Below are 26,592 nucleotides of genomic sequence, written 5' to 3'. Positions count from 1 at the left end.
TGCAACATCAGAATGCACTTTTTATWTAAGTCAATAAATACTACCTATGGACACGTCTTTGTAAGAGTTAGCATGATAGCAAAATGATTGAGCTACCAGAATGAATATAGACTTGTGAATACCATAAAGGACTATTAATTCTAGTCTGATCTTGTACATGTATATCACCGGCCTTGGAACTGAATCTGGTTCAGTAGTTGCATGGGTCTTTGCCACGATGCTTTTGTTTTAACTTGTCATTTCTTTCACGGAATAGACATTTCATTTCTGTCTCCAAGACAAAATATGCTGCCTGAAAACTCATATAATATATCTCATGTAACGACAGACAGGATAATGGTGCATGAATACCTTCTGTGTTTTTAGATAATCCACAGAAGTATTCCCAATAAATTGCTGGGGGAACCAAAGGGGAGAAATGGGAGGAAGGCATGCCTTAGTTAATAAAGTAGTTGAAATGAAATAGTACTTAAAATAAAGAGACAAGAAATGTACATCTGGAAACTTTATTAGTTGTTCTTCTGATATTCTTTCTCTGATTTAAGTTTTGATTATCTGTATATGCTAAACAACAAAGATATTTTTATAATACTACCCATATGCAAAACTCAATAATTTATAAAATGAAACTTCTCTTAAGTTCTGGCATAAAACTATTCTCTGTGTTTTTGCTCAGGGCATATCCCCATAAAATTATCAACTAGAGGCTTTTCTCAGGAGAAAAATAATTAACTCCTTTCTACTTAGGTAAAACTTTCCCAAAATCTTTAATATTCCTTCTCCAATTTTACATAAGCAGATTTACAAAATTATCTATTCTCTTTACTTTTGAAAGGTGTTATAATGTTAAAAAATAATATGGAGTGCATGTTAAAAAAGATACTGTCCTTCAGTGCATCTTGAGATATGGAGCATCTTAGAGTAGTTGTCATATGGACAACTTTCCATTTAATGAAGATTGCTGAGAACCCGGCAATCCTTAATGCTTAATTCATCTCTCAGAGAAAAGTACTTCACCAGAGTCTGATGAAGAAAGGAAGGTTGTGTGGTAAACAAGGTAAGTTGTATGATGGGCAAGAACGTTTCCATTCTCCCGATACTCAGAGCAGCACAAAAGATCATGAAAGGTGCAAAAGATGCAAAACTGAGAGTGAGATAGCTAGGCAATAAGAATGCTGACTTAGTCCACATGAGAAGACATGTCTGGATGAGCAATTTCACTGGCAAGATGCAACAGTCTTTGGGATCATTTCCTTCAGGAGTAATTAACATTCCTAATTAAAGGATTCATTCCAACATTTGCATTTAACCAGCATCCTCAGGTGAAAAGCCTTGCAGGTTTTCAGGCTAGTGATCCACCAGCATGCTGAATGTGGTGGGAGCCTGGGAGGCAGCAGTGATGGGTATGGCCTGACCTGGCCCGACTCTTAACAATCAGTTGTCCCAGGTAGCATCTGCTCCCAGGTCTTCCCTAGRTTGTGGTCTAATGTAATCATTCACCTGTCAGAATACTGATCTAACCCTGAAAGATAGGATTAGGCTGGTAAGTAAGGCAGTAGTAGATAGTATGTGGGAAGACTGGTTTCAAGGAAAGCAGACAAGTCTCTTCTGAATATCTGATGCCCTCTCCATGTTTACTCCTTTGGTGCCAAACACAAGTTACTAATAAGGTAGTCCCAGTATTTGTAGTGTGAGACTCTTTRGAGTTTGTATTTAATGTTGTAGTTTCTAAAGCCATTTGAAAGTCAGAAATGACACTGATACAGGAATGGTGAAGAAAAGAAGGTTGCAGAATGAAGAGGAATCCTGTACAAGCTTGGAGTTGAAGGATGCTACAGATCTTAGAAGGAGAAGATCCTACAAGGAGAAGATCAAGTTAGGTCTATATTTGCTATGTTGAGTCAAAAATGAAACATCTGGGAGTGGTAATGAAACAGTAATGCTGGTAAAGACAAGTCAGGAGAGTTAATGATGTGGGGAATATAGTCCAAGTATAGAAATAAAAGTAATTGCAGATACAGCAAGCATGTAAAGTGAAAGAGAAGGCAGCAGTACCCTTCAGTGGTCAGAGAGGCAGAAGAAGAATCAAACAAGTTAAGATTCTTGAAAGCTGATAGGAAGAAAAAAAAAACATTTGGAGAGTGCATGATTAACAGAATACATCATCAACGATGAGGAAGAAGAAGACTTCCCAACTTCACCAGGAAGATGTTTAAGTGTCACTTTTTTAGTATAGCAAAGTGAAAGCAATTTCAGTTGGCTTGAGAAAGGGAGAATGGCAAATAAGGAAACATCATTAACCAGAAAATAGGGAAGGATTTGTGTAAACCAGAGGAGCTATGGCAGTGTGATTAGGAAAGAAAGAAAACGGGTAAATCAGAGATTTAAGCAGACAGTGGTCATGAGAATAGTAAGGAAAGGGAGTAAGGTCTAAGAGAGGAAGGAGACAGATGTGAATCAGAAAGGAAGCAGAGCAAAAGGCAGTTTTCACAACATCAGTGTCTGTTGGCAAGAGCCCTGATTGTGAACCCGAGAAGTGGTAGAGCTGAGTTTTGGGATGCATCAGAGATGAAGAAGGCAGTGGAAAACATGAGGAAAATGGTTCAGGCCAGGGAAATACAGACCTTCTGGCAAGGAAGATACCAAAGGTAGAAGAGAGGCCCATAAGTACACAGTAGTTCCTGGAATCTGTCAGACTCAACTGATAAAACAATTGTTTTAATCAGAAAAGAAAACAGACCTTACTGTCTCTGTTTTCCCAGCTGCAAGTATGTGTGCATGGCAATTATTTTGTTTGAACAGCATAGTAGAGAATTGGTCATTTGTTCTCCTCTCTCTGATTTGTTGACAGCTCAGTTAAAGTATGGCTCCCTTGCAGGACATTGTCATCGATCTGTCTTAGCACAACAAATCTTGTTGCTGTCTAATTCCTGTTGAAAAAGCTACATCTCAAATCAAATAGCGTTATGCACTGTTGGAGAATTTGCCTCAACTTTTGGCAATGGAGGCTCAAGAACATGAAAATGTACCACTTTCCATCTTCAAAGGATTGCACAAGCATACACGTTATTTTCAAAAGCAATATCCTGTCCCAGATAATAGACTCTAACAAAACTTTAAAAGTATTATTCATTTAGGACAGCTTTAGAATTTGAAGAGCTGCATTTCCTGCTGGCAGTGTTTACCTGTTTTAAGAATTCTTGAGGAAGTCAGTGATCTAAAGTGCAAATTTCTACTTTTCCCAGGTAAGTTAGAGCTATAAAGATGAAAACAGAAAAAAAGACCATTATGTACTGTACAAGAGGGTTAAATATGTTATATGTTAAAAAAATTCCTACTTTAGTTTTGTGTTAGTTCTCAAAAGCCTCATAAACAACTATGTGGAATATAAGGACAGAGGATAAGGGCTGCAGGAATGCTGCAGTTGTTGGCAAGTGCATAACACTGACAAAATGTTAATTTATTTATTTATTAAATGAATGAAATGATGAAATGAACCTCAGTCTCATAGCACCTGGCCATAATCTTGCCACTGTACTTGGCTATGTGAGAGAATGTGTGAAGATTCATGGTGTKTTATTTTCCTCTTAAGCTTGAACGTTCATGCTGCTTCCCAGTTTGTAATCAATTCATACTCCTCACGTAGCTGGCTACTTCATTTTTTTTTTCTATATGAAAGCTAWTCTTTTCCCTGTTCTTCAAATGTCAGTTAGAGTCAAGCAGGCTCTGTTAAATAAAAAAACAGAGGAGTACACTCCATAAATAGATGTTCTAGTAAGACAGACTTTATGAATTACAATGGTAAAATTTCATCTTCAATGAGTAAGAAGTGAAACCAATCCCCAAACTTGTTGGAAAGATCCTAAATAACCATTGATAGTGGGAGAAATAAATCAATGATTCCTAATGATACAGAAGTCTTATGAGTGAGGTGGGCGTAAAAAAAAAAAAAAAAAAAAAAGGATGAAAGATATTCTAAACATTTTTGTACTAAACCTATTCTGGGCAAATTGATTAGTTTTCAAAAGCTTTTTTGGTTTCAGGCTCTTTTTCACAACTTGCCAGTATTAAAATCAGTGAAGTTACTTACCCTGTATGTTGGACAGCTTTTTCAGAAAATTCATAAAGCAATATTCTTAATTAAGCTGAAGCATGTATAGGTAGCAGAAAGTAAGGTAAGATCTRTCATTGAAAATTGTAATGCATGAAATGAAAGGCTACGTTTGCTGTGTCATAATAAGAAGACTTGGGAGAGGGTAAAGGCTATCATGTTTCCTGCCCTAGCTTCCCACAYCTGTGCAACCATGCAGAAAACATTGATAGCTGGAAAATGATATTTCAACACTTCGTAGGGACAGCCATGTTGAATTCTGGATACAGCTCTTGTTTACTTTTCTATTATGAGATATCAAGAATCTTCAAGGATCTAGGAAAGACCTTGTAGCTAGTTTGTCTGCTTAGGGTTGAACATTATGAGGATACCACAAGGACAGGACAAGCTGTACCTCAGTATGTATAAACATGAGGTGATTTTACACTGTCAAACTTTATTTAACAGGACTTGTTAAACTGTTCATCACATTACCTGTTTGGTTGAAAAGTGGCATTTTTTCAGATGATTGTTATCTTGGGAAATAAGGCTGAGCCTGTAAATTCTTGTTCTATCTTTTAATTTTACTTTAACAGATGAAGAATATTAGCATATGGAATGATAAAAAATATACTAAGAATTGATTTCTTATTTCTCTTTGATAGCACTCCTGGATATTTTACTGAAAATGGCTGGCGAACTGRGAGGGTGGCTGGAGATGATATGTTTGATTCTGTAAACAGGTTAATTAGGTGCTAAACTTGTGTTAGAAAGCTACAAAAAAGCATCAAGTAACTCCTGGTGGGTGCTTTGGTTTGATAAGGTTGGTTGCTCCTTCCACGAGTGCTGTAATGGAAGAGAAAATGGTTTATTCTTCTCAGACTGCATTTCCAGTTGAGCAGTCCTTCCTGTAGATTTTCCACAAAAGCAGAAGGTGAAATTTATATCTAGTTCATTGCTGTTTACCAAGTTAACAAATATGCCAAAAAAAAAAAAAAAGTTCTGTATTAACTTCAGTGTGTACCGACTGTACTGGAGAGGAGTAGGAAGTCGGTCATGCTTTCAGGTTTTCTTTTGACTGAGATCCAGAGAAAGTGACTGTGAATTAAAACATGATAGACCTCCAACCTACCCTTAAAACCACACTGAAGAGCTTGTGAAAACCCTTCACAGCAAGTATTGTCTTCAGTTGACTTTTACATCAAAACAAAGATTTTATGTCTTCAGTCTTGTAGGAAGGTGGGTTTCAAGGCTCAATTTCCAGTTTTGTATTACACCAATATTATTTATTTGACCTCATGTGTTGACATGATCCCATGAAGACTGTTATAGTCTTGGACTGTCCTAGCCCAGGTTTGCATTGCAGGGTCTATTTAAAATGTAGAACGCTGCGATGTGTTTTTGTCATTCTTGGCAAGCCATAAAAAACAATACGTTGTGTATAATGTGTTTAATTGCTTACAGACTGAATCTTTGCCTCGTTTGTTGCAACAGCTGTAACCACTGGAAAACACTTACAGCCCTGGAAAAAATCATCCTGGTTGTTTTAAGATTTCCAAGTCTAAATTTAGGCAGGGTTGTAGGCTTTTTTGATCAACAGTGTGTAATATAGCCAAACATAGAATCTGAGAATTTAAAAAATATGTAAGGTCATTTTGTCTATTTTTCTCCGACTACAGGAATTTTCTTTATTTTAATTTACTGGTTGTTCATCTATCATCATTTTTAAATATGACAAGCATAGGAACATATCTCCTGGGAAATTAAACCATAACCTAGTAAATCACTGTCAGAAAGGCTTTTTTCTGTAGTAGTTAGTCTTAATTTTCCCTTTTTTAATGCTATACCATTGCATGCAATTATATTTCTTCCTAATTTATGATAAGGAAATCTTTTTGTTGTGGATGTTTATCTCCTTCAGATATTTGTAGTGTGCTTTCACACTTCTTTGTCTATTGCTTAGTCAAGCAGTAATGTCCATATTTAGCTTTTAATTATTCAAAAAAATTCTGGCTATCCAATCTCCACCTAGTTTTTGATGTTCTTTACAAAACTATCAGTTTCACAGCTTTTTACAATATATAATAAATATATATTTTGTAGTATATATTCTAAAATATATATTACTATATTTTATTGTATATAATATATAGTACTGTGTAGTAGTGAAGGGAACTGTATCTGGTGATTCAAGTGTCACTGGGACTGTTTGTGGGGAGAGAATTGCCTGCCTGTTTATGGTACCATGCTTGGGCAGGTCTGTATGAGAATAGCAAGTTTGACTGCTGTAACAGCAGACTTTTAATTTGTTTTCCTCTGTCAGCTCAGTCTACTTTTAAGCACCAAAGTCTCCTAGGTTCCTCCTTCAGCATATAAATTTGGAACATACTGGGTTGCATTTTTCCAGTGCAATTTTCTCCTTATCGGAATCTGATAATATTTATGGTGTTTCCACCAATCCTCAGTGAAGACAGCAGTGAGGCCTGCTGTGGCGACTTGTCACGGCCTTAAGTTTTCTCGTCTCTGAGAAGCACAACAACCCTTCGTAACATGCCACAGGATTAACTCATAAAGGGACCTATAGAAATGCCCTGTACTGTTAGTGCTTTCCATCTGGGATTCTGTACTGGTATGTGGGCTTTATTGCCAAACTAAGATTACTAAACAAAGGAATTTGTCTACCATACTGCTTTATTTGGATACGTTTTTTTCTGTACTTGTCAGACTTAGATTCCCTCTGGTTTAAGGAATTTTGTGAATACAAGGCGGAAACAGCATTACAAAGCAGGAAGGTGAAAAAACCAACCTCAGTTCTGGATTGTGCTGAGCCTCTGAATTTCTCTTTACTCCTCTCAGCTAGTCTGGCAGGTGGGAATAGGCTTCTAGCTTGCACCTCATTGGTTTGCATTGTAACTGGAGCTCTCAGGATGCCTGCACTTCCCTAACATTTTTTATTTTTAATCTGACTCACTGCTCTTCCAGGTTTATGTAATCCAAGAAGCCYTTCCCCCACGCTGGAGAAGCCTGTACTTGCAAGCCTGTAGTCTTACTGTTCTCTACTTAGTGCTTTGCGTCTGACTTAAATGACCTTCATGCTGTACAACATATTTTCAAATACAGTTGCAGTGCTGTATAAATCTGGTTAATATTTTCTATGCATAATTCTTTCTTAAATTTACAGCTTCTATTTTGCTTTGAGCACTTTATAGACTTTATACAGTCCATGCATGTTACCATAATAACACAGATGAAAGGTATGTTAGGGAATGTTTCTCTTTTCCCCTTACGCAGGCATATCACACTCATCTTCTGTTAGTGGCTGGGCTTCTGTCACTTTAGACTTGATAGGATAAATCTTATTAGATTTTTTTTGGCTATATGACATTGTTCTTACATAAAATTAGCCCCTACCTGGTGCTGAACTCTGTTCTACTGGACCAAATCTCTCCTCAAACCTAGTGCCTTGGTTTTTGTCATAGTTCCCTGCCTACAATCGCTTGTCTATTTTTGAAGTCACATATTCTCTCCAGGCTGAACTGATTTTGAGCATAAGCTCATATGCCATGCCAAAAAAACAGATCTATTACATTTTCTATCTTCTGTAATACCAAGGAAAAAAAAATGCAGTCCTAGTCAATGCTTAATTAGAGACGCTGATCCTGTAACTACACAGGACCAGAATTTGCAATAGCAACACTGGAAACTAAAAATATTTTTTAGATCTGTAGACCCTTTGTATCTTGCTGTCAGTTCATTTTCAGTAGAACTAAATGCCATCGAATGTTTGTGTGATCCTGGAAAACAAGATTATTTCATTTTCATAATTTTTGTTTGAGGAAATATTTGAAATATACAAACTGACATTTTGTGGCAGGCAAAACTTATTTTCAAGGTTTCTTTGCGCTCTTCAGCTGCAGATGTCTTTTTTTTAATACTTACCTTATTAACTACAAAAATGTTTATTTTTAATCAATATTTGTGTTCTGGTGTATTTCTCAGATTATATGTGRTAAAAAATGCTTCTGCAGTGGGAATTTTTCTAAAACTGAAGGTCTCAATTGGATGTTCTTGATTCTAGGGACTTTTGAAGCCCAGCTGTGAGTCATATAATGACTAAATGCCAAAGCACAGGCAGCAGATGTTTGCACTGTTAGGTTTTTAGCACATCCTTGCCATAATTTTGACTAGTGAGGGTAAGCATGGGCCTGGGGCTATTTCCAGTATGTAGTTTGTTGGGACCGCTCTGTTTTGCAAGATGATAGTTGTGTCCTAGGACATGAAGTATGCCATGTCTGATTGATCTCTCATTCATTTTATTCACTAATGTAGATGTGTTAGTGAGTTCTTCCACAGAGAATGGTCTTTTCTTTCTCTTCACTCACTGACAACACCATGAGTGATAGTTATTACCATCTGAGAGTCATGGGGAGTTCACGTTTGCAGATCTATGGGTATTTTTAAAAGAGCATCCTGTCTTTGGGGGAAGATCAAAAGAAGAAACATATCTTTAAACTTAGGAAAATAGCTGGAAGGAATGAGGCTAAGTTTTCAACTAGTGTAAGACAGAGTAAAACAATGGTTTTTCAACCAAAGAAATTTATCTTATACCAAGATATGGTGGTAAACTTGAAATTAAAAAAATACTTTAAAAACTCAAGACAGGTGATTGCTTCATGCATTGTTACATACTGAAAAATACTAGTGATGGAAATACGCTACTGAAAGCTTGGCTATCTCTATGTGKATACTGTATAAGTATTGATATCTACACCAAAGAGAAAACAACGGCTGTTTTTACAGATGAGGTGAAACTTTTGCACCTGAATGGAAATGAGATTCTCAATTCAGGAGCCCTCCAAATGTTCAGGGTAATAAATACCCATATTAGTTCTGAGCCTCCTGTCCTCTAGACATGCATGATGAAAACAAGGCCCTTCGTGCTTATGCTCATGATTAACAATCAAGAGAGCCTGGACATATCAATCATGTTCTCATTCAGGCCTTACATCCCTTTTATGCATACACAAGAGTTTATAAAGAAAAGTTGATGTTATTAAGTCTTGATGAAAGAAAAGAAAAGCAATTGGGACACATAATTGAAGAGAGCAGAAAATAGGACACTGCTCCTTTTGTATGTAATTTATCTATCTTCGTCACAAACAGTGAAAGTAAAGACTCTAYTTTCCAATCTTAGCAGCAACTTCATGCACTGGCATTGCTAGCACAGTGCTGGTTCACGTACATTTTCTAGGTGCATTAAGAAATAAATTTAAAGCACAGAAAGTGCTTACGATACTAGCAGCTAAAATCTGGAGGTTGCACAGATGCTGATTTTCTGATGCTGCAGTTCAGTAGAGTTTGTCTTCCTGAAAAAAGACGGACAGAGTGGCCAGGAAGGCTGTATTAAAACCAGCAGTAAAACATCATCAGACTGCAGATTTGATGAACAAATGATGTCTGGTGTTCAAGAAAGATTCACCAAATTTTTGAACAACAGACCAAAGTCTTTCTTCCTGAGAGTACAAGAGCACTTTTTAAATATTTTCTTTCCACAAGTGTGCATTGCTGACAGACATGGAAAGTACATGTGAGACAGCCTAGCTGCTCAGACTAGTGCTGTGAGGCTGTTCAGCATGAGTTTGGTGCCACTTTGGCACTGGTATAAACAGGGTATAAAGCTACCTCTTGCAATTTCATTGATACTGATATCACAACTAGACAGATTAAAAATAACTGGATGTGCCTGTTGTCTGGGGACTACCTGTCTTTGGTTTCTAGATAAGATTCTTAGAGAATGATCCTCTTCTACAGCCATGAGAACCTGGTAGAGACATCAGGTGTTTCCCCACCACCAGTGAGGACATATGCCCCACCCTCTGCCTGCTTCTTCTGGGAGCACTGTGAGGTGTTGTGATGTGTGATGGTGTGGTATCCCTCTTGTTACATGGAGAACCTTCTCCTTTCACCCTAGCATGACGGAATTGGGTATGCAGTCCAGTCACCTTGTGTGTCATGCCACCACAACGCATTGTGGATTAGCTTCACATTTTTCCTCTTTTCTTAGTCTAGGCTCTTGTCCTTCTGAATTTGTGTGTGCCATCAAATGCACTATCTGATTTTGATTCTTTTATTCTCCATTTACAGTCTTCTAAATGAAGGCTTATTTTTCTTTCCTGCCTCTGCTTCTGACCTCTCTTAGTCCCAGCATATTTCTTTGTATAAAATAGCATTTTTTTTCCCAACTGCAACTCCTGTGACATTTTCCACGTCATTAGTATAAATCTGAAATAAATAGTTCCTCTTGATTTTCATTCCTTTGGAAGTACTTAGCCTATTGTAATTCTATTGCCATCTTCAGTCTATTTGATTATGCTTGTATTTAATCTGAATTTAAATAAAATGTATCATGCACTAATTCTGATCCAGCATATATCTTGCTGTCCCTGAGATCATGATTGCAGTTCAGTGTTTAGAAGGATTTCCCAGACTGGCTTTCGGTAAGTTGATGCAACAATTGTTAAGTTTGTTTAGTTAGATTGTCTGCAAAAATGTGGCAAATGTCAAATGTTTTCTTTTCATCTGGTCTTCATTCTTAATGTTACCTATAAGTGATGGTTGTAAGAATAGCACATAAAATAAATTAGAAGTGTGACTATTTCTAAGGCACTTACATTTAGCTTGAACAGTTAGTTCATTTTGTGGGTACAGAACTGGTGCTGGCAGTTGAAGTTTATTTTCCTTACTCTAACTATTTAGACTAAACTCAAGTTAAAAGAAATTCCAAATAAGCAGTACCCTTTGCTATTTGCAGTAAATCGACAGCTTTTGATCTCATCAGAAAACTAGAAAAGGTAGCAGAAGATGGTGCTTGCCTACTTCAGAGATTATATTTTCATGTTACTTTTTATGATTAGCATCTTAGAAAGTTGATACAGCAGTCTTTTTTAGTTGTCCTTAAAAACTCAATGCCTTCCAGTCAAAGCAGGAGGGTGAACAAATTGTTTTGCTTTGCATTATCTCTGAAACACGACACATGCTTCTGCTGCATGCTTACTGCAGAATTAAACGGCATCCTCTGGGAGAGAGCTGAAAAACAAATGAAACCTTCACAAGAAATCAATAGGCTGGGATTGCTGCTAGGACAGCTAATGTCCCTTACTGGTACCTTTTTATATTGTGTCCTCAGCTTTAGAATTAAATTTGGTTAGCTTCCATTAGAGTGTTTCGTTGTTATTATTCCTCCTCATTTCTCCCAAATCTCATCTGCAAATTTGAATGTGCATATTWGAGCACTTAGCATATCATGGTAACAGAACCACAGAAAACTTGGAATATTAAATTAAGTTAGGCTATATTTGTAAATGAATATTTTCCACTGTCTATAGAATGTGCATATATGCCTAAACAAAAGTAGAAATCTAAGCAATAGGAAGATAGAAAATAAAAAGCTGTCTCCTAGGAGATTTTCTTCCATTAATATATTTTCCTTCTAGCCTTCATATTAGGACCACGCAGTACAGTCCCTTTTAGAAAGAGTCATGTCAACAAGGAGGACTTGAAATAACCAGCTGTCACTGCCTTCTGTTAATTCTGAAGGACATTTTTTGCCCACCTGGACACTACAGGGCAAGTGAAGTGTCAGCTTTTTTCATTTTTGCTCAGAGCAGGTTCGCCTATTGCCAGGGAGGCTGCTTCCAAAAACCTGTCAGTCAGCATRACAGAAGTTCACCAAAGTCCTCTCAAGGGCACTGGATTCTGGACTGAGGATGAGTTTCAGGCTTGGGGTCTCTCCTTTCAAGTAGGGAGAATTACTGAGTCGCAAGGCTGATCTGAGAGCTTTTCTGCCTTGCTTTTCCCATATGCTGCTCTGATCTGCAGCTCCCCGAGGCCTGCTCCCACCACCCAGTCTAGCCAGTGCAGGGGGGTCTCAGGGTTGTCAGCAAGAAGCTCCAATGGGGAAAGGCCATGGCTGGGGACCCTTAGACACTGCCCTGAGGTGACCAAGGAGGCAGATTGCCTTCAGCACTCTGTTGCTGCTGCGAGGTGGGCACTGCAAACCTGAGGCCCTAGGTGAGAGGAGTCACCTCAGGAAGCTAAGATCTCTTTCTCTGTAATATAAAGGGAGCAGTGAGCAGCCACAATCTTAGCTTAACATACCTCAGTTACATCCCTTAAATGAGATAAGGTGAAGCAGAGCTCTTGTGGAAATACGTTATTCAGTAATGGCCTATAACACAGACATGGGGAGAGTGACCAGGGCATCTGCACACTCATTAGTCTGACCTAGAAAACTTACRTGGTATTTGTCATGAAGGAAGGTATGAGAAGACAGAAACAGGAAATAGAAAGTACAGGAAAAACTAAAAAATTCCACATCTGTTTATCAAAGGTAATTGTGCCAGACTGGAGTGACAGTCTGAAAGGAAAAATCTATATAGCAGATCTAACTGGACTTCAGAGGAGCGTCTCTTGCAGTACAACACAGGAAACAATTACTTATCCTGTAGGAGATGCCAATTAATAAAAGAACCACAGGGCAATCAAGGAAGTGACAGTATGCTGTAATGAGAGGGAGTTTCAAATCAGAGAGAGTTCACCAATAAGAGTTCCTCAGGGGCCAGTCTCACAGCTCGTTTTATTTCCAGTCTTTCTTAGGAACATTTAAATGAATTTTGTAGTGCACACAGGCCTGAAGTGCATCACCTGTGAATGGGACAGTCAAAATATCACAGAAGAAGAGCTGGATAACTTTGAAAAACAGATAATTTGTTTAGAATTAAGTGCAGCAGCCCAAAGAACAAAACTCACTCACATAAAGCTTAATAACAAAAATATTTGCTGTGAAGTGGATCTCACCAGCTAGCAAAGAGGAGAGAAGAAAGCTCCCGGGTGTATTAGATATATAAATTATCGATGAGGCACTAGTTACGTCTCTTAAGGAATACTATGTACAGTTTTGGTCCYCATAGTACAGTGCAACTGCATATTTCTTGGACTGGGTTCAGGGAACAGCTACAGGATAGTGGGGAAAAAGAGAATATTTCTTATTGAGGACTGAGACAACTTGGCTTACTTAGTGTAATAAAACAGAAGTTTAGAGGAGGTATAGCACCTCTTCACAAGCACTGCAAGAAGCAAACCCAGGAGAGGAAGAGAAGGACAAAGCTGGCACTTATATAAGGGCATAAAGATAAATTTAGCCTGGAAACAGCCATCCAGGCTGAGGAATTTTGAGAAGCAAAGAAAACCTCATTAGATTCAAAATGGACAGTGAGCAGTTTGTGATGATGGCATTGCCTGAAATAATCAGGGTGCTGGAACTGATAACCTGGAAGATCCTTTCAAGCTGTGTGACCCTGTGTTTAAATTCAGAGCTGAAATCCAACATTCAGGTAAAAATGGTAGAGGAAGGACTGCAGAGTATTTACAATGAATATTAGTTGATTTATATTTTATTTACAATTACTTAACTGCAGTATACACCAGAGTAGCTATTAGCAAACAAAAAAGTCCCTTGTACATGGAGAGCTAAGAAGAGGCCTACATGATAAACAGAAAAATTCAAGCTAATGAACACTTTGCACAGCATGCCCATAAAGTCCTGTTCACCCTCTCATGGGCTTGTGCATCAAATGGGGAGCTCACAGGCAGTTTAATGTTAGATGATAYCTGATTTTTCAAAGGCACAGCTATTGTCTTATTTGGGCAAATATGCTCTGACCTTTTAGAGGGATCTTTTAAATGTCAGTGTCTTTCGTTCTTTCATAATATGCACGCARCAATGCATAATATGCACCCCTACTTCCAAAACTAGATGAAGGAGGAAGAGAAGTATTGACGAAACACAACTGTTCTTTATATTTTTTTTCTACTTTTCGTAAATAAATCTGTCAAACTGCAGTTAACCAAGTTATTGTTACAGCTTTAAACTTTGGAAATTTTAAGTACTCTATGCTTCTTCCTTTTCAGCTCTAACTGGTAAATACRCCAAAACAGATCAACAGTGATTTTATATGCCTTTTTTTCACTAGTAAGAACTTAGTTATAATTGATAATAAGATTGTAACAGGCTTTAGGAACTGAATGTATGTCTTTTCTACAGAGCAAAAATCACACTGTCACATTTGGGATCAGGCACACTTTGGTGACTGTCTGACCTTTTGTTACTGGCTGCAGAGTAGTGGTGTCTTAGATGGCCTGCCTTTATAAGACTACACTAAAAATAGAAAGAAATATTCAGTAAGTTTAAAGTTATTTGTTCAGTTCTTCTCTGTTCCAGTAATGGTTGCCATCARTGGTAAAATATTATCTTACTTCCAGTTTGAATATTGCTGTCTTCAGATTACAGCCACCTGATTTTGTTAAATGCTTGCATTGCTAGATAAAATAGCAGGTTAATATTGGTAATAGCTGCTTGTAGCTAACTGCAGATTATTATCTGTAAATACAAGGTTAAGTTACCTCTAGCTCTTTTGAAAGTTACAGACCTCCATTTCGTTTTTTGTTGCAAAGCATGATTTCCAGATTACAAGTAATCATTGTTGTATACTTTCCAAATTTATCATCTTTTATTTTAAAGCCTGATCACCAGAAAAGACCATTTTACCACTACTGTAGATAAGAAAAATGCAACCTCTCAGTTCCTAGTCAGTAGCCTGCTGTAGGAAAGTAGGTATCTTTCAGCATCCTTATAATAACTGGTAATAAATACCACACTGACAAGAAAGTGAAACCTAGCAATGAAATGGATTGAAAGTATGGTAAAAGAGACATATTTCAGAAAATACATCTCTTRTCTTTTTATTTATCTTTTAGAACATAAATAGGACTATACTAAAATGTTGCATGAGAAATTACAATGAACCGGTAGAATTGTACCTACCTGAGTATTTATCACAGCTTATTTTTGAATAGAATGACTTCTCTTTTGTATGTTACTTGACCTAACAGTTAGTGCTATACAGTGCATTTTGAGCTTAGGCTTTATCTGCTTAAAATATCTGTCGTTTTCTATATAAAATATAATATCTGTAAATTCAACTTTCAGAAAAAGCATTAAGACTTGTTACAGGGRAAAAGAAAAAGAAAGCTCTCATGACTAGATTAGAGTTAACTTGATATACCAACTACAATTGTAAGTTTATCTGCTTATCACCTGCCTGTCCGCAGACAGATGATTTTACTTGCCTTGCTCTGAATGCAATAGATGCATGTTCACTATTGTTCAAAAATATTTGTGAGTTTTCTTTTATTAATTTAAATGTTAGGATAATCTCATCTCCTTTTCTTCAAGTTATAATTTACCTCAGATTTACTTTACAGGTCTTCCATTGTCCTAGTCTTTAAATCCTATGTTCTACTAAAAGAGCCAACTTCTTTTTGTTTCTGCACTGGATGTCTTTGGACATGCCGTATTTCACCTCTGATTTGATTTTGCAGAATCTTCGTTGCTSCTTAGTACAGATTGCCTTAGCATACCCGCTTTGTCTTACACCTCTGCAGACTTCTAAAAGCTGCTACTSTGTTGTACAATTTGTAGCTGCAGCATCTAAATATCACAAAGCTAATGTACATAGACAGAGCTCAAAACTTTCAGTTTCTCTAGGCTCATTTTTCGTTATTTTTTTTTCTTCCTTCTCATGTTATTTTTTAGTTGGCCAAAGAACACCTTGATTTTTATCTTTTTTCCCCTCACTTCTTTTCTGCTCCTGTTACAATGCCCTGTGGATAATTTTTACCTAGCCTAATGCAATTACTTCTGGGACCAATAGATTGGGAGAAAGAGTTGAGAGAAGCATATGCAGAGCTTAGGGCTTGTTTTCATTCAATGGAGAGCTACAGATATATTTTGTCTACCCTGTGGCAGTTGTTGCCTATCCCAAGCATCAGACCTGGTMAATGTCAAGCACAGAGATGATGAAAAAACGGATTATAGTGAGAGAGTGTACAGAAAAGTAAGAACCACAGAAATATTAGATGTTTGTTCTTAATTTGAGGACCAGGCAGTAATTCAGCTTGGCTGAAAGAGACTCATGTATTTTGTTGGATTCATGGTACAGTGGAGTGAGTGGACTTCTTCCTCAAACTGGACTTTTATAGGTCCCAGCCTCATGCCTGACATCTTCCCAACAACTCCAGAAGCAGCTGCCCTGCCTGTTTCCACTGACACAGCCAAACCACACTATGGCTTGGTCCTTGCTCTGCACCGGTACAGGTTGCGGAGCTGCAGCCAGCTCTGTCTCACAGAATCACAAAGAATGGTTGAKGTTGGAAGGGACCTATGGAGATCATCTAGTCCAACCCMCCTGCTCAACCAGGGTCACCTAGAGCATGTTAGACAGGATTACATCCAGGCAGGTTTTGAAGATCTCCCGAGAAGGAGACTCCACAACCTCTCTGAGCAACCTGTTCCACTGCTCTGTCACTCYCACAGGAAACACAGGTGGAACTTCCTATGTTTCGGTTTGTGCTCATTGCCTCTTGTCCTCTCACTTGGCACCACTGAGAAGAGTCTGGCCCCATCCTCTTGACACCCCCCCTTAAGGTATTTATAGACATTGATAAAATCCCCTCTCAGTCTTCTATTCTCCAGGCTAAGGAGGCCCAGCCCTCACAGCCGTTCCTCAGCAGAGAGATGTTCCAGTCCTCTGGAACCTCAGTCATCTTGGTACCCCTAAGTTGGACTCTCTCCAGTAATTCCATGTCTCTCTTGTACTGGGGAGTCTGGAACTGGATGCAGCACTCCAGATGWGGCCTCACCAGGGCTGAGCAAGGTGGCAGGATCACCTCCCTCAACTGCTGGAACGCTCTTCCTAATGCACCCGAGGATACAACTGGCTTTCTTGGCTGCAAGGGCACATTGCTGGCTCATGGTCACCATGTCATCCACCAGAACTCCCAGGTCCTCCACAGATCTACTTTCCAGCAGGTCAGCCGCCAGCCTGTACTGATACATAGGGTTATTTCTCCCTTTTTCTCTGTTTTTCAGGTTTCATATATCTTTGAGAGCAGAAATTCTTCTTCATGATCTCTACTTGTGAAAGCCCTTGGTGAAACAAAGAGTGTTCCCCATGACTCCCTCTCACTTATCTGATGTYATTGGTCAGAGACAGGGTGTGGACAAAGTCAGTCTGTGAAGGAAGAACAGCTTATCTTTGTCTGAAACAGAACCACCAACAATACATCAATGCCCGTACATATTTAACCCTGAGGACTGATTCAGGGTTTTTCTCACTGAGCTGTAATTCTSAAAGTTCAGAGGTGAAAATAGTTTTTCCTCAATAAAAACAGCAGCCATCAGAAGATGATTGGTAGCCCTGTGGCTTTACCTACATTTTTGCTGTTTGTAGAACAGCTAATGAGATGCTTTGCTGAAGTCTCAAGTAAGGAATTGTTACCATGACACTCATACAAAAATAAAAGTAGTGTTGTCAGAGTGATGTAGCCAAATTATTGCCACTCTATTTTTCTAGTACAACACTGAAAAGAATGTAAAATATTTTTGTGTTATAACTGGATGTTTTAATGTCATTTTAAGTAGTGAAGAAGACAATCATGTGCAAGTCTACATGAACAAGGTAGATCTATTCAATAGATAACACTGAAAACAGATTTGTCCTCCAGGTTCTGTTAGGGACAATGGTAAGAAAGGAGAAAAGAATTTTGAAATGATGAGATMCACTTTGATATCATTACTTGAAATAGCTGCAAGCAGAAGCCATAGATAATAATAATCTTCAAACTGTAGAGGTTGAAAGCTCTGAGAAGCCAAGAATGATTGCAGCTGCCTTAAGTGATGGTGGAACAAAGCCATCGAGTCATGAATAGTTTATGCAGATGAAATATAATCACAGAGTCAAAATGTGCAGTCATCAGGTTTGAGATCCAAGAAGCAGGTGGTACACATAGCTCTCTTAAAGTTTTGGAGTGGTTTCCTGGCATCAGCCATCTCAAAGAATCATAGACTAAAGAAACAGTTTTGATGTCTACAATTAGATAACACAAGGGGACAGTCACTTCAAACACAAAATTATTCCTTGTCTGCAGTCTTCTCTAGACATTCAATGAGGCAGATTGTCCTGTTTTAAAATAATGCTTCAGAACTCAATGCCACTTCTTTCTGGAAGTGCTAAAGCTAATGACAGAGAGGAAATGATTTCCAAGTTTTGCAACTGGCAACTGTTACAAGAGAATCCATGAGTGTTTTAAATCCATTTGTATGTACTTTAAAGTGCGGCTGATGTAGCACTGGGCAACAAAATTTACAGAGAATGGACCAAGTTAGCCAACTAGCAACATTTTGTGTCTGTATTCTTAGAAGAATATGGCCACTCTAATTAATAACATTTTAATAACTCTGCAGTTTCATTGCTCAGTTAGTAACATTACAGTTTGATGTGCTAACTTATACTAACTGTAAAGAAATGACTAAAGCATTGATGTCTCCAGTTTGAAGAAAAGTAGTATTTTAAGGAAGAAGAAACAGTAACTATTGAATAAACAATCTTGTGATTTTTRGGACATTTATATAGTTTTCTACAGGAAATGAAGATTAAAGTTACCATGTATATGAAGTTTAATTTTGAAACCAGGTCTGTTTCTTTTTGACTAAAGGAGAAATTTATTGGTGGACTAGCAGATTATGTGATCAGCTTTATCATTTGCATTAGTAAGAAGTAATTGAAGATGTGCATGTGTGTATGGTCCAACATAATAACTGATTCAAGAGAGCATCAGCTGAGCAGCTAGCCTTCCATTTTCCCATTTAGGTTACCAGCTTAAAAAATGCACAGCAGATACTTACTCAGTGTAAAATGGTGAGCCCAAGCATTCAGCCCTATCTTCTTTAAATCTTTAAATATTTTAATTATGAAATTCAATTATATTTAATGAAAATCTTGGTAAGCTGTCTCTTTCATCCAATTTTCTGACCTGCCTRTTCATGTTGATCATTCAGTAATGCTGCTTTCTTTTTCCGTTTTTTCATAGTTTAATTGTTCCAGCTGGAAATTAACAAAACTGAAAAAAATGTTCTATTTAAGTAATGATTGCCCTTCACTGATTAGAGAAGTAACCTTGGATTCAGCTGACCAACTGTCAGTATCTACAATTTTGACATCTGTATCTAAGCTAGTCAYGCCAGGCTCCCTTTATAAGAAAAAACATTTTTTTAGGATGCAATTCATGTTAACCCAAATTAGGCCTCTAAAATAGATCAAATCTAAAAACGCTAGTTTCAGTTGACTGTAAATGGAAACAAGGCTCACTAGATTAGAGGTCTGCTTTGTAGATGTCTAAAGCATGTCAGAGGAGGTGATCCTTCCTCTCTATTCAGCACTGCTGTGGCCACATCTGAAGYGCTGTCCCAGTATGAGAAAAACATGGATTTACTGCTGCAAGTCCAGTGAACGGCCACAAAGTGATAAAGGGACTGGAGCATCTCRCATATGAGGAGAGGCTGAGAGAGCTGAGGCAGTTTAGCCTGGAGAAGAGAAGGCTCATGAGGGAGATCTTCTAAATGTGCATACATACCTAATGGGATGGTGTAAAGAGGATGAGGCCAGACTGTTCTCAGTGGTGCTTGGTGACAGAATGAGAAGCAATGGGCACAAACTAAAGCACAAGAGATTTTGTTTGAACACAAGAGAACACTTTTTCACTGTGAGGGTGGTTGAACACTGAAATGGGTTGTCCAGAGAGATAATAGAGTCTCCATCTTTGGAGATATCGAAAACCCAAGTGGACAGGGTCCTGAGAAACCTGCTCTAGGTGACCCTGCTTGAGCAGGAGGATTGGACTAGATGATTGCCAGGATTCCTATAGAACCCCAACTATTCTGTGATTCTATGAAATTAATAATAAATGCTTTTTGTGTATGTATGTGTGTGCTTGTCAGACTTCTAAAAGAAATATTTTGTGGCTGTGGTTTTTGACATAAAGGAGATGGCACCGTTCAGTGTTCTGCGCAGACGAGCGAGTTCAGTACATCACAAACACCAAAAGCACTATAGTCGTGTTAGGACTACATTTCAGACAGATTAGACTACCCTGCTTCTCACCATGGCTAAATAGTCCYGGACTATTAGTATGCCTGTATTGTCTCTAGAGTAAGTCATCTTGGCTAACTGTTAGAAGATAAATGTAATGTAGKGTTATGCGAAGTGCCATACAGCTAATTAAAAATAGTAATAACGCCTATCCTTACCCCAACAAGGTTACAAGAATCTGGTTTATAAAAAATGAAAAGGGAGGAAACTGAACACTAGCATTATCCTATGAAAAGATCTAAGAATGGCATATGGCAAGGGCCTCTTAGGGAAGAGGKTTAAAAAAGGTGAAAGGTGTAGAATGCTGAGATTTTTTTAGGTTCTATAGTTAATTAGGACATTGCCTTAATGGTGATTTTTCCTGTGGGTTTTTCCTCTTAGGATGATTTCCAGCATGCAGCTTCAGAAACCAACTGGGAGTCAGTCACAAGCTCTGTTTCAGTAAGTAGTTTGTTACTATTTCGCCCATAAATGAATTGATGAGGTGGCTTCAGTTCACCTCACTGTAATGGAACCTGCACAAAGGAACCATGTATTCAATGTCAGGCAGGGGATAAAATAAGAAATGTTTATCAAACTCAGCTTAGTTTTAGGTAGGAGTTTTTAAAGGACAAAAGACTCGAGATATGCCAGCAGCTGTTGTAGCCATATGAGATAGCGATTGGAAAACACTTCTTGCTTTCAGATTTGTCCTGCCAAGAAGAAAATACAAGATAGGAACTCCTTAAGATTTTAAATTATAAAATGTCTTGACCTAAATAGAAGACTGTAGCAAGGTAGTAGGAGAATGGATATGCTTTTTCATTGTCAATACTGAAGACTTTTTTAGTATTTGTGAGAAATACTGCATTTTAAATCTCTATATTGAGCAATGAAATATAACTCAAAGAAAAAACAGGGAAASCAGTATATAATCTTTCCTTTCTCTTCATTACATTTGATTTGCCATAGACCAAAAATCTGTCCCTCACTACATTTCTCAAGTAAGTTAAATCTTAAGTCCACATTGGGGGGAAGAGCAATATAGCATCAGGCTTAATAATAATAGGCAGTCTTCTACTACTGGCTGGTCAGCATCATGCTCGCAGCTGATTGCTCCTCTTATAACATACAGAAGGAGGATAAATGCTGAAAGCAGTCTTGACAAGGGAGACTGATGTTTCAAATGTACATGGAAAATGGTTTAGTGATGCCATTTTAGTGATGCCAGTGGAGTAGCAGTAAATAAAATATGGGTAAATTTTTCTGATCGGTGTTCCAGGGCAGGCAGTGAGTAGAGAGAAAATTCTGGATTGCTGAAATCAGAAGAGGTTAAGTCAATCTTAAACTGATTTTGCAGCTGACACTTGCTCTTCATGATACAATTCATTGACAGCCTTGAATTATTTGAGCTGAAAGTTCTGAGAAGCAATGTTGTCAGGGTTGAGATCTACTCGATGTGCCAAGCAAGAGATACTAAGAGACTATCTTGCTGAAAGACATAAACTAATTTTTCATTCTAACGTGTTTTAACAAAGCGAGTGCATTTTTTGTCTGATAGAATATTTTGTTTAAAAATATGGTACACCGATGTCTGAAAGTGTAAGCTGAGAGCTCCCTCATCAGGTAGATAAGAAAATCAAGTAAGTGTAAAACGCCATATTTAATTATCCTTAACATCATAAGGAGCCCAGTAACATCATAAGGAGCCCGAAACCAACAATCCATTATTCTTTTCATATTAAAAGAAGAACTTGGTTTGGTTTATCTAAGTTTTGTCTCTCAAACCTGCAGGCAGCTCGAAGACTCATTTTAGGATCTGAGTACATTGCAACTCTCAGAAAGAAAATTTGAGGGCAAGCAAATAGATTCTTGCTGGCTTGGGGTCATATCATAAAGCCATATTTCTTGTTTTTCTTCAGAAGGCTAATAACAATACTTCTACCCTTAACCCAGCATGACAAACACAAGGAAAAATTAACAAAATTCCCTTCCTATTAGGTTAATTTCTATTATTTGCAAAGTAATGTTGTGATGATACTAAGATATACACTGAAGTGCCTCCACAATACAGAAAGATAGCATCAACCAGAATTTCATAATAGAATAGAGGAAAATGCAGTAGAAATTAAGAGAAAGATCACTGACAAGAAAGAAAAATAGCATTGTGTCCCATGAAATTAAATGTGTGTTCAATGCTTTTAAGAAACCTAGAAGAGGTACATAATACGGATAATATATGCTATTCGCTGTTTCTTGCATTTCACTATTCTTCTTGCTCTTTCTTTGGATGCAGTCACAGAAGCCAGATTACAAATAGCACAAGCTCTTCTAAACCTAGCATTTCATTCTTGGCAGGACAAAAGAGAAGCAGTTGGGTTGGCAGCTTTGAAGCTTCTTTTGGGTCTGTCACATGATGTAGCTGCCAATAGGTTATCTGAGCTGTTGTAATAATTCCTCTTGACTTGGCTGTCACTGAGAAAAAAGTTAAGCTTTCTTCTGTATGTGAACTAGGCTGCAAAAATCTCTTGAGTAGGAGCTTTAATATGAAAAKAAAGTGTGGAATCCCTGCTGCTTGTGTTAGTTTGACATGCCCTGCAAATTCACAGTCTGACCTGCAGTTCTGTAATGAAATACATAGTTGAACACATGAAAAAAATCTCTGTCATCTTCTAAGTCACACACCTATGGCCTGCTGGCTAGCACTCCCCTCCTTTCTGTGCCAAAACCATTGGCTTTAGTTACATCTCAGAGAAGGGGGTTGTATACATGCTGTGAGGCTGTTTCTGTACAACAGTGTGCTCATACATGTTTGAATTTTCTTACTATCGCTGTGTTACCAGAGCAGACCATTTTTMATGCTGCTGTTCTGTCAGCATCCTTACATTGTGGAGTCTCCTTCTCTGGAGATATTCGAGGCCTGCCTGCATGCAACCCTGTCTAACATGCTTTAGGTGACTGTGCTGAGCAGGGAGGTTGGACTGGATGATCTCCAGAGGTCCCTTCCRAGCTTAGTGATTCTATGATTCTGTGATCCTCACCCTCCCTCTCTCACTTTTGGAAGGGACTCAGAGACTGAAGTTTTCCTGTTGGGCTGTGATCATAGACAGGCCATTAGCTCCACTGAGCTCTCTTCAATAARCAAGTAACATGTGAGTGCATATTTTTTTGGTAACCTCAAAAGACTGTGCTAGTATACTGTGTGATGACCAAATACGACACCGTCACTCCGGCAGCATTGTTTTAGATAGCAACACTGTTTTCACTTTACTGGTGTGAGCTTTTCATCTCATGGGGCTCCCATCTCTTTATTCCAAATCGCTTAGCAGAGGTTCTTTGTTGTATGCCTTCCCTTTTAGTGGGTCATGAATTTTTAGAGCCGTCCGCACTGTGTCTGGTATTGCACTGCATTGTAGAAGCCTTAGAGTCACAAGTCGTCCTCTGAAATTTCTTGTGCTATTGGTAATAAGTACGAAAGTGCAGTTATGCTTTCTTGATCGTGCTTTTCTAATCTTTTTGTTTTTTTTCTTTCTYGTGTTTAATAATTCATACTTTCCATACTTTCAGCAAACATATGCCAGGACTGTAAATTCTATGATATGACTAGCTGACAAAGTTTTGTTTTGAAAAAGATATATACGGCAAAATTATTTTTGTATATACTGTAAAACTGTTTTTGTATCTACTGAAGGACACAATCCTGAAAGCAAGTGAGTAACTTTACTCAGCTGAGTAGTCCTTTCCATTACTGCCTAGCTGAGTAAAGTTAATCACAAAGATTAATATTTTAATATGTGTACTTACTTGGGAGATCAGGTAAAAAATATTTTATTGGGACATTAATTTTAAATGACATTTCTGCTACATGATTTTAGAGCTTGGTTTTCAGGGGAAATGGGATTCTTTCATTTTCCAAATCCTACCTCCACCGTATTTTCACTTAAAAAAGAAAATTTGAAAACTTTTGTGCTATATCAGTCTTCTTATTGGACAAATAGTTATTTTGATTCTGTTTTTTTAGAAAGTAGCAGATCTACATTAATTGCTTTTCCTGTGCATGTTTTACCCAGATCTTAGGAGGTTTTGTGCTCGGACAAGGAAAAATGTGATATTAAGGTACTGAATATTTTTGATTTTAAATAAGGATTATGAAAAATGTTTTAAGTTGACTCTAATAAAAATGAAATCAGTGCACTATTTTATTTACATCTAGTTACGTCACAAATTCAGTGGCAGTCAAATATGCTCAGATAGTGATACTTGGCCTTTCCTGCTTGGAAATAATATTCCACTTGGTATTATGATATACTMACAGTTTTCACTGTTATGTTACTGAGGTCAAAATATCACATTTTTTCTCATGTGCTTTAATAACTTTTAGTTTTGGTAAATGGGGCAATTTCCTTCCATCAGTGTTTCATAACAGATTTAATTYTTAGTAGCAAAGGGCCATATTTTCAAGTCCTTAACCAAGCCAAATTTATAGTCCAAACTGACCGTGTAGAGAGTAAGTCTCTCTTAAGAGACTCTTAAGAGTGGGATTATTGCATTTGTCTTTCTCTGCTGTGGTTTCTAATCTGCATATTTGGGCTTAACAAATAGAGCTGGAGGCACTATGAAGGCACCATCCCAGCACAAGATACCTCCATTCTGTGATAAAGGCCATCACAGTGTTTTCAAAAGATACTTCCATTATATCTTTGCATGTGCGCAAACTGACATCCCTTTGGAGGGACTGGTGTACACATTGACAGTTCCTGTGGAAGACAGGGGTAAAGCTTTGCATTTTTTCTAACCTTATCTGACCTTTTTTGAAATAGCCTGCACTTCCAGCAGTAGTAATCCTGCCACTCCTTGCACCCTCCTCTGGGATTTGCTTGGGAGTTGGCTTAGTGTCTCTCTGCCTTCCAAAATATAACATGGGCCTGCCATAGACTGGCCCAGCTAAGGACTTCAAAAGATGACCCATTTCAGTCAGCAATGTGACAAGTTTCTAAGTAATTATTGTCAATTGTTTTGAGCAGTGTTGTAATTTATTCCAAGTACACTGAGATGTATGTCACTCTTAGGGGGTATCCTATCCCTCTCCATCAGTGACTGACCCTACTCTCACGGCGGAAGCTCTGGATCAAACCATTGCTGCATTTGACACAGTGGAAGATCTACTCAAACACTTTAACCCAGACTCCTGGCAAGAAGATCTTGAAAATTTGTACACGGACAGCGGCCACCACTATCGAGGCAGGAGCTACCATGACAGGAAGTCCAAAGGTAGGAAAAGCCACAGTGCATTCACCTGGGGTAAAGCCAGTATTTTCTTACATTCCTCACAGAAATATCCTTTGTTCAAGTATCATATTCTGGTGCCCTTTTTCCTTCTGGAAACATAAGGCATGCTACTACCTGTTACAACCAGGAATAAGAAATTTAATCCTCAATCATTTTCAGAGTAGGATCTTTTCTGGGAAAGCAGGCTGAAAACTGCCCATCATTATGATAAATGCACAAATAAAAACTTAGACCCCTATGTAAAGGACAGATGGTTCTCAGCTTTGCTCTCCTAAACATTGTTTTGTGCATAAGGCATGGGGCTCCTAATTACCTGCACTATCATCTTCCTTTAAATACTCTGCTTTGGGATTGTTCTCAGCTGAGTGGGAAATAATCACTTTTATCACATTGTGCTTAGGGAAGCATCTGGTGCAGACACCTGTATGTGCAGCTGGTTTTTTAGGATGTGAACATCTCACTGTTTTTCATTATGTTGGCGGGAAACATTATTATGGTTTAACATCTTTGTCTGAAATTGAACAAAGCACACATTTCTGAGTTATGTTTCTTGTTTCCTTYCATTCAAATCATCCACCAAATGGTAAAGCAAAGGAATGTTAAGCTAGCAGTATAAACCCATAGAGATAAAGAAACACTATTTAGAAGGGACAGTCATTTTCTGGACTAACCACACGCTGGAGGGGCTGATTAAATTGATTTTTATGTGAAAATACAGATCTAGGAGGTCTTTCAGGRTTCTTTAAGATGGCAGTTACTGTAGTTTTCACTGAAGATCTGTAGTGAAAGGTTTCATTTAAATTGAATTATCTTTTTAATATATCTTCCATTTCCAAGATATGTTCGTATGTGTTCTTCTGTATAATTTTAAAATATAATATCCAATCACAGTTTTGATTCTGTGAAATCTTCAATTTATTTCCTTCCCAAATCCCATCCCTGCTATGCTAAGCATGTGCTAAGCAGGCATCCTCTTTCGATTTTAATTCCATGTTTACAACTTAATTTATGAGTCCTTAATGTACTTTCAGCTGATAAAGGACATACATGTTGCATTTATTTTAGGGGAAATACAATTTCAAGAATGTTCCCAAGCACTAAAAAACAATCATCATATTGCTAAATTGTCAACCTGATCTCTGCTTGCTTTTGGGCATTCTCCCAGATCATTGTTGAGCATGAATTAGG

General features: G+C 37.9%; 1 protein-coding gene across 1 annotated transcript in view; it reads left to right on the top strand.

Moving 5' to 3' along the window:
* The window catches only part of PDGFD (platelet derived growth factor D), a 63,272-nt gene that overhangs the window by 13,179 nt on the left and 23,501 nt on the right, over positions 1-26,592 (top strand). The window contains exons 4-5 of the mRNA XM_085309096.1: positions 20,518-20,577; positions 25,185-25,386. Of these exons, the coding sequence (XP_085165222.1) occupies positions 20,518-20,577; positions 25,185-25,386 (262 nt within the window). The remainder of the gene's footprint in view (positions 1-20,517; positions 20,578-25,184; positions 25,387-26,592) is intronic.

The sequence above is a fragment of the Rhea americana genome, unplaced genomic scaffold (assembly GCF_003343005.1).
Source record: "Rhea americana isolate MKP2758 unplaced genomic scaffold, rheAme1 scaffold_29, whole genome shotgun sequence".
Lineage (NCBI taxonomy): Eukaryota > Metazoa > Chordata > Aves > Rheiformes > Rheidae > Rhea > Rhea americana.
The sequence above is the reverse complement of the archived record's forward strand: the minus strand, read 5'-3'. Positions and strand labels throughout refer to the sequence as shown.